The following is an 8,577-nucleotide window of genomic DNA, read 5'->3' as shown; positions in this document are numbered from 1 at the left end:
TCCCGGGACACCGCACAGCACCAAACAGGGCCCGGCGGCTGGGAGCGATTCGCTGCCGTTTGGCTGCGAGACCGCAACAACTCCGGCAGCCCGCGGACTCAGCTGCGGGGAAGAGATGAACCAGCCCAGCTGGACTGGGGGGGGACGGGGCACAGAGCAGGAAACATCGCTGGAGAGGGAAGCGGAGATACTCATCAGTCGCCTGTTTTCTCCTCCAGCCTACCGCTGTTCTCAAATCAATAGTTTAGGGTCAGGCAGGCCAGTTCTTGATGGTGCAAGTTGGTGAAAGTCTTCCACAGAAGGTGTTTTATAGATGTGGTCTTTGACTCCCTCTCCACCAGTGTGTCCTCTATAAACTGAAAGTGTGCCTTAGGTGCTTCCTTCTGAAATGCGGTAAATATTTAGTTTCTTATGTATCCAGGCAAAGCTGAGGACAACAATCACTTTATAGGAAAAATAATAAATAATTTAGTCCAGTCCTCTTTCAGTGCACACAGTGCAGTTCCTTTCAGGACTTTTAAAGAAGAGTAACAGGGCAGCCACAGACCTACAAGCAAGGACAAATCAATGCCTACAGTATCTGTTTCAGTAAACAAAGTACAGCCACTTGAACATGCACAGAAACAACACTGAAAATTCATATTCAATGATTTCTCGACAGAAGAAGCTTTAGAAAATAAATAACTTTTGGGTATTTGACAGTCATGCACTTCTGACTCCACCTATAATACACCCATGAACTACAGCTTCACACTAGCTTCTAGCTAATAACACTTGAAGGTCCTGCTTGTACAAATACAAACAGCAGGAAAGATGCTACAGCTCTATACAGACTACCTTTCACATGAAGTCTTTGGGCGTGCACACATTCTGCTTTAAGGTCAGCTGAGCTCATTCCAAATGTTACAGGATCACCATGAGCACTGTATTGATTATACTGCAGGAAAAGGACATTTTGTCCCAATTTCCAGCTAACCACATGGCCTGTACATTTCACTCACACTCCATTCCCACCACATTCATAACAAAGTTCAGGGCTAAAAGAGAGGAGAGCAGAACTTATATCAGCTACATGAGGAACAGCAGGACCATAGTCGTCGTCTTGCAATTTCTAGTCTGCCATCTTCAAGCATTAAGGAGGTGAGATCTGTCTGGATGTTTGGGGGGTGCACAGTCTGGATGCTGAAGAGTATCAGGTCTCAATAGGGTGCCGATGACAGTATGTTATCTACCAAAAGCCATGTAGCATGGGACATTTCCTCACGTTAATGAGAGGCCAGGAGGAAAAGGGACTATTTAAACCCCCCACAAATGACCTGGATCAGGATTTTTTTCTTATCACCCAAGTCCATCTCTTACCTTCAGCCCCCTGCCTGTTCTCCTGGGCCTCACTTGATGCTTTCCATCATTTGCATAGAGGCTTTCAGATAAAATGGTGCAGCAATTGCTCTACTGGATTCTGTCCTTGGCATTGCTTATGCCTAAACTGGCTGTTTCCTAGTGCCAGAAGGACTGAGATAGTGGCAGCTCATCATGTCCCACTTCTAAGAGCACTTGGTGCACCCTTTCCCAGCCACAGGTCAGGCCAGCAGTGTATCCCCAGATATTCTGCCAATTCAGTCAAGCTTCTCTGTCACACCAAAGTAAATCTAGAGAAGTTTGTACTCAAGAATTCTAGTGGTCAGTCAGCAAATACCACCTCAGCAAACAAACACCGCTTCAGCAGACACCCCACTTACGAGTATGTTATTTCACTTAATCTCATTTTCAAGTTTTCCCTAGGTTCTGTTGGAGGACACTTCCCCACTTCTCCTACAGGTGTAGGCTGCTAAGGAGATAGAATAGTACAGTGACTAAAAGCATTTCCAATTAACACCACATTGAATCATCTAACAAAAGACACATGCGAGTCTAGGCTTAGGGGCTGTCATGCATGTCTTTGTGACAGTCACACAAATAACTCACACAAAGCCTTCCCCTAGAAAAAACAACACCAAGTCTCACAGGAGAATAGTAATGAGATGAAATTATGTTTGTCTTAGCTGAGAAGGATGATTTCAGACTCCATCACACCCTGCACATGGCAGTCTTGCAGAACAGAACACACCACAGTCAGTGCCTTAGACATCACCTTCCGTGCCCAAGAGCGGAAATCCCTGTTGGTTTGCACTGAAGGCTTGTACCTTTAAAATGTGATTTTTAAAATGTGGTTAGGGACAAGGAAAATGTGAATTTGATTATGGTTGGGTCTTCCACCCCAAAGAGCAACAGTCGAGCATCAGTGCTCATAAGTTATCGCAAGAATTTTTTGTTGAAAATCCACCTACATCCGCAACTCAGAGACCGCAGCTTTAAGCTATGTAGAACTAGGACATTCCCTGTTGAGGGGCCACTCTGACACATACTCCCAAATCCCTGCCTGGCCACACACCTGGATTTCTTCCTAGAAAATAAACTAGAAAAAGGGAGAGGGGCAGGGAAGGAAGGTGGAAAGTAGTGCATGCTCTGACCTAATCCTGACAGCAGAGCTGGGACACAGCCAGGGTACGGTCCCAGATCTCACAATATAGATAAGCGTTAGTCATCTGCCTGCGCGGCCAATGAACTCTTTGTCTCATACTGTACAACAGATAAACCACCCAACAGATGAGCTGAAGCTTTCTGACAACAGCTCGAGCATTGACTACATCCAGATTTTGGCACCCACATAGAGGCTTTACTTCTCCAATGTGCAAAGCACCAGCTGCCTCACTCCCCTCAAAAATGGCCGGACACTGGTCCTTGGAATGAAAGTTACTATCGATTGTCAGATACTGGTGACTGCAGAGGCTCACCAGCCAGATGTTAGTCCCCCCAAAAAGAGCTGGGGAGTTTCAGAGCAGGACAGAAGTACATCAGGAGAGCTAAGGAAAGATGACTACACATGGCCAGATTTGGGTGGGGTGCTGTATGTACTGAGTGACAGAAAAGTGTCAAATCCCCACCTAAGCCTCTCCAAGTACTGCAGAGGGTCTTACATATTATTCCAAGATACATCTTTGAGGGGGGATGCAGCTTCAGAACAGGGCAAGCACACAGAGATGTAAAGAGGTTGCCTCTGGGTTGCACTCACTGCTTTGGTTTGTTTTGGCAGTAGCAGAGAAGCCAGCACCATACACCAACGTGATCATGCCCAGTCTCTTCAGCATCATCTGTTTCCTGGGCATTGTGGGGAACCTCATTGTCATCTACACTATCGTTAAGAAGAAGAAGCTTAGATGCAAACAGACAGTGCCTGACATTTTCATCTTCAACCTCTCCATTGTGGACCTCCTCTTCCTCCTGGGCATGCCCTTCCTCATCCACCAGCTCCTAGGCAACGGCTCGTGGTACTTCGGAGCTCCCCTATGCACCATCATCACTGCCCTGGACACAAACAGCCAGATCACCAGCACCAACATCCTTACCGTGATGACACTAGACCGTTACCTGGCGACTGTCTACCCTCTAAAATCTACCTATGTCCGGACCCCATGTGTTGCAGCTCTAGTTATCTGCTTGGTGTGGCTCCTCTCCTTCCTGACCATCATTCCTGTGTGGATGTATGCAGGTCTTATGCCTCTGGAGGATGGGACCGTCCGCTGCGCTCTCTTGCTTCCCAACCCAGAGACTGATATCTACTGGTTCACCCTCTATCAGTTCATGCTGGCATTTGCTGTGCCGTTGATAGTAATCTGCGTGGTTTATTTTAAGATCCTCCAGCACATGGCCACCACTGTGGTCCCACTGCCACAAAGGAGCCTCCAGGTACGTACGAAGAAAGTCACCCGCATGGCAGTTGCCATCTGCTCTGCCTTTTTTATTTGTTGGGCTCCCTTCTACATCCTCCAGCTGGTTCACCTCGGCATTGACACACCATCCATGGCCTTCTTTTATGCCTACAACTTTGCCATTAGCTTGGGCTATGCCAACAGCTGCCTCAATCCCTTCCTCTACATTGCCCTCAGTGAGACCTTCAAGCGCCAGTTCTTAGTGGCCATCCGCCCCGCAAAAGAGCCATGTCGCAACAGCAGCTCTGTCAACAACAACAGCATGACAGAGGCCAGCATGTGTCTGAAACTGGCACCAGAATCCACCCAGCAGACTCAGTTTCTGGAGGACTTTTCCCCACATTCACTGCCTGTTACTGTGGCTGTTCACTAGGGCACTCTGAAGTAACCACAGCAGAAAGCCTTCATACCCACGAGTCGATGGAGAAGCAGCAGCTTCAGGCAGTTCTTGGTGAAGTGTATGAACCACAAGCTTCCACCTCCAAGAGTCCAGGTGCCCCCTTTTTACTTGCAGGGCTCTGCTCCTACACTGCCCTTGGCCTACGAGATGCTGCTTCCTTCCACTCCTGCACAGGAGGACTCTATCACACAAGACACTGGGCACCCAGAGAGAAAGGAAAAGAGAGAAAGGACAGAAAGAGGAATATTTACCCTGGAGGAGTAAAACATCTCTCAACACCACTACCCAATGATTCCTCCCCTCTCAGCCTGACTGGGATTCCCAGGCATCATGTCACTATAGAACTTCTTCATTCAAAACTCAAATCTTTGAAACAGTGTCATATATTTATTTTTTATACGAAATCTGACCTGCAAACTTTGATGGCTGTGCTCATATCCTAGAAGCAAACAGCAGAGAGATCCTGGGGCCAGAAATCTCACCTGGTCTGTTGCTTGGCTTTTTTGGTTCAGCCCCTTCTGCCTCCAGTGAGCTGTGTTGTTTGGCAACCAAGACGTTTTCAATAACTAGCTAATTTTGATGCTTATCCTAAATATTTCAAACAAAATCAGGCAGATAATTGCACTGCTTCAAGGGACTGCAAACAATTCTCCAAACTACTGCTGCTAACACCAGCTTTGTGGCTTTTCATGCCAATGAGGAGATTTTCACACCGCTAGTTCCTCATGCTGCTCTTGTGCCTCGCAGTCTGTGTAGCCATTGGCGAACCCCAGGCAGAGGGTTTTAAAAAACCCAATGTGCAGAGATCTGTGGAGCAAGAAGCTGTGAAAAGGCAGCTCTGAGGAAGCAGAGTTGTTTATGCAGCTTTCTCAAAATAACAAGTACTTTACAAAGTTTAAAGAGGGTAAATTAAATGTCTGCATTTTGTATATGTGGCTTTAACAGTCAGAGGTTAGGAAATAACTTTGCTTGCTACAAAGACTAGAGAAAAGACAGCACAGGTCAGCTAAATGCAGTGGATTACACTGAGCGCCTGCACAGGCATTGTTCAACACTTTGTCAAACATGGAGGAACTGGTTACTGTAGATGAATTTAATATAAAGAGGAATTAAAACCATAAAACAGCACGAAAGAATTTGTTACCACGCTTAATGGTTTCATGCCACTGGTCACCCACAATATACCCAGAACAGATTGATTCACCCTCATACAGGTACACAGAAAAACTGCATCACCTGCGCAGGACTAAGGCACATGCACACTTATAGGTGCACCTAGCACAAACACCCCCCACACACTCGTAGGTATTTTTAAGTACAGCCAATGCTTTGGCCTACACCATGTAGAAAACACACACAGCCATTAACTCACCTCAAGCAATCAAAGCAGGCTGGTGTGCCACACTGATTCTTTTGACATCGTCAGATGCAGAGCACTTCACTTCTCAAATCATTGAACAAACCTCCTGACAGGGTGTCTCTGTATTTTCATCCCAGGCTCTGTCACACTGCACGCAGCACATCCACACTGCGACTGTACGGGATCTTGTCAATTTTTCACCCCCGTGTCCCTGGGCAATAAAGCCAGACAAACACATACAGAGCTTTCAAGCTTTTTGACTTTAAAATCTTTGTCCCATTTTAACTGTCAGGAACGTTCACCTGTTGGTTTTCAGGGAGCTGCTTTGCTCCTTGGTCAGTACTCTCCCCAAAGGGCTTGGGAGTGAAGATCAAGGAAAATGTGAGTTGTGCCAAACCAGACTTGCTCTGAGAATGAGGGAAGCTATTGTGTTACCTTTCCCCCATAAGGAAGTTAAGGGGAGGACTGGCACCTTCTCTGTGAAAGGATGTGGTAACGGCTGGGTGGGTTTTTTCCCTCCGCGAATATCAGCAATGAGGAAAGTGAAAACAGACTGAATTGTCAGAGCTCTCAGAGAGCAGCACATTCAAGATATTATCTTGCTTACACAGTAAAGGTCTTTATGGCTGAACTAGTCTGTTCCCATCTGAAGTGAGTCAGTCTGATCCAGAGTGGCCAAGACATGTGCTAAAAGCCACAGAGACACCATGGGCTAACCAAGAAGGGAAGCCAGAACCATCTGGTGCAACACTCAAAAGGGTCTTTGTGGGGTAGACCTTTTCCAGATCTCATCACACTGCAGTCAAGGCACAGTACATGGGCACCTTCCCATGTTGAAGTTCTTTTAGATGTGAGGTCAAAAGCCATACTAGAGAGACCTGGTCCCAACACCAGGGACAAGGCTTCCCATTTATCTGATGTCCCAGCAGAGGCACCTGCCCCTTCCTACTACCCTGCAAAGGCTCATGGTTTCCATTCCTTCATGTTCCTCCTGCCTGTCCCCAAGGGGTTCCTAGTCCAGATGTCTAAATACTGGCTGTGGAGTCCCTCCCTTTCCCTGTACATCCATAAAAGCTGTGGCAAACACACCTCAGGAAGACAAGGATGTCGATGCCTGTGGATGTGCTGGGAGGTTGGGAAGAGAGGTACAGACAGTGAGAAAACTAGCAAAGAACACAGACAACATATGACTTTTTCCCATCTTCCCTAAACCACCCCAAAGCACAGAACAAGATGAACAAAAGTCTCTCCTTTGAAGACAAACTAATCAAAGGCTCTCAGGAGCATCCTCCTACCTAGGGGGTAAGGTAAGGCCTTTCTAGGAGCTAAACAGTCTTTGTGTACCTTGGTGTGACCTGCTCCAAATATCCTTCCCCTTTTGCCTATTTTTCAGAACCAGCTTTGTTAAGTTGAAGAGTCTGTTGATGTTCTGGTTTGTGTTCAGCTTTACATCTTTGTCTATTCTGCTTTGTATTATGCAATTCCCCCTGTCTCAGTGCCTTGGTTACTGATGGCAGAGCCCAAATAAAAGGCATCGCTAAGCGGAAAAGGACCCAGCTACTCGCACAGAGATAGGCAGCTGAAGTGCTGCAAGGTCTCTCTGAAAGGCGCGATGAGAAGGGCACAGAGATAATGCAGCATGTTTCCCTGCAGTCCTGACTCCCATGCGCAGCCTGTTGTCTCTCTTGCTTGGGAGAAACTAAAGGAAATCTAAATAACCAGAAGGAAAACCCCTCCAAAACCAAAGGGTAACAGAAAGAAACTATACAATCTAGTTGTTTGGATCAACAGCCCGCTACACTGGATGAGACAAATTTCCTCATATTTTTCCAGCGCTTCTCCTGTGTGCTCGCCAGCTGCTTTGTCAGACAGGAGGAAGACAGATGGGTTCACTCTCCACCCCCTCCTGTTCCCCTCCTTGTCCTTAGAGGTGTGACTGAAGCCACATGTCACAGCTCTGCTCTCGATAAAGTCCCACAAGGGGCAGATGGTCCAGTTACTTTTACTCCTACTTTCCCAGCTAGTGACAGAACCCTCCTCAGCTGGTCACTGCAGGATTAAGTCCCCAGTTCACCCTTCTCAGTTGCCTCTTTTCCACTATCCACATCCCTGTGTCCACACTAGGTAGTAAAATACACTCTTGCCATCCCCACAGTCACAGCTTTGCCAAGCCAGCCCTACAGACAAGCTGGAGCTGAGGTGCCCGAAGCCTTGCTAGGCAGCAAGCTAGTGACATTCTGCCCTGGCCACCCTTCTCAGCCTGAAGCCTCTGCACAGCTAAACCTGCCCAGGAGCAAACTGCAGCCACGGTGGAGAGCAGGCACAATGCTGGCGGCCACCGGGTGGGGAGGAGGGAAAGGTGAGGTGACTCACTGGCCCATGGGACACAGCCAGAACTTGACTAATCATGTTTCATCAATCCTCCTGGGCTGCTAATTGGATGCATTTCATTCAACAGACTCACCGGTGGGAGAGGAGCCACGTGGCAGGTACGGATACATTCCCAGCCCACTTGCTTTGCATTAGTCCTCCTGCCAGATGCAGGGACCACACAGCAATACCCTTTCTTGCTCACCTCCCATTAGTAGACCAACACAACTAAACCCTGACACTCCCCTACAGCCTTACCACTTGCTCCATCCCTGCTGCAGGGCTGGGGAGGAGGCACCACAAAGTCTCATTAACAGTAGAGAAGGGGCAGGGATGTCACACCTACAGCCCCCATCTCCCACTGGAAGGCTCCTCCAGCAGATGGGGGCCCTTCAGTGATTCCAGACAACAGAAGATGTAATTCGAAGCTGTATTTACAGGGCAGCACTTGAACAGGGAACTCACTGCATCACTGGAGGGAAAACCTTTACTAAGCTATTATAATAGATCGTGATTGCAGGAGGGCACAGGAGATGATACCTGCTCTTAGACCCTTTGTGCCCTACCCATATCCCATTTGAAAAACAGCTCCTACAATTGTACAGGACCCAACAGTTGTTCCTACAACATCTTTCTAC

At 47.6% G+C, this 8,577-nt stretch overlaps 1 protein-coding gene across 1 annotated transcript; it reads left to right on the top strand.

Moving 5' to 3' along the window:
• The first annotated feature begins 3,136 nt into the window (after window positions 1-3,136).
• LOC113486797 (melanin-concentrating hormone receptor 1-like) lies at window positions 3,137-5,268 on the top strand. The gene is made up of 2 exons (XM_026861054.1): window positions 3,137-5,113; window positions 5,161-5,268. The coding sequence occupies exon 1, from the start codon at window positions 3,169-3,171 to the stop codon at window positions 4,180-4,182; it is 1,014 nt and encodes a 337-aa protein (XP_026716855.1). The 5' UTR covers window positions 3,137-3,168; the 3' UTR covers window positions 4,183-5,113; window positions 5,161-5,268.
• Window positions 5,269-8,577: the final 3,309 nt, after the last annotated feature.

Source organism: Athene cunicularia (assembly GCF_003259725.1).
Source record: "Athene cunicularia isolate RWA chromosome 18 unlocalized genomic scaffold, athCun1 chr18_part1, whole genome shotgun sequence".
NCBI classification, from domain to species: domain Eukaryota; kingdom Metazoa; phylum Chordata; class Aves; order Strigiformes; family Strigidae; genus Athene; species Athene cunicularia.
Note: the sequence above shows the minus strand (reverse complement) of the source record. Positions and strands in the feature narration are given on the sequence as shown.

Excerpts from the sequence above, each read along its gene's own strand:
- LOC113486797 (XM_026861054.1), top strand. The coding sequence starts at position 3,169 with ATGCCCAGTCTCTTCAGCATCATCTGTTTCCTGGGCATTGTGGGGAAC.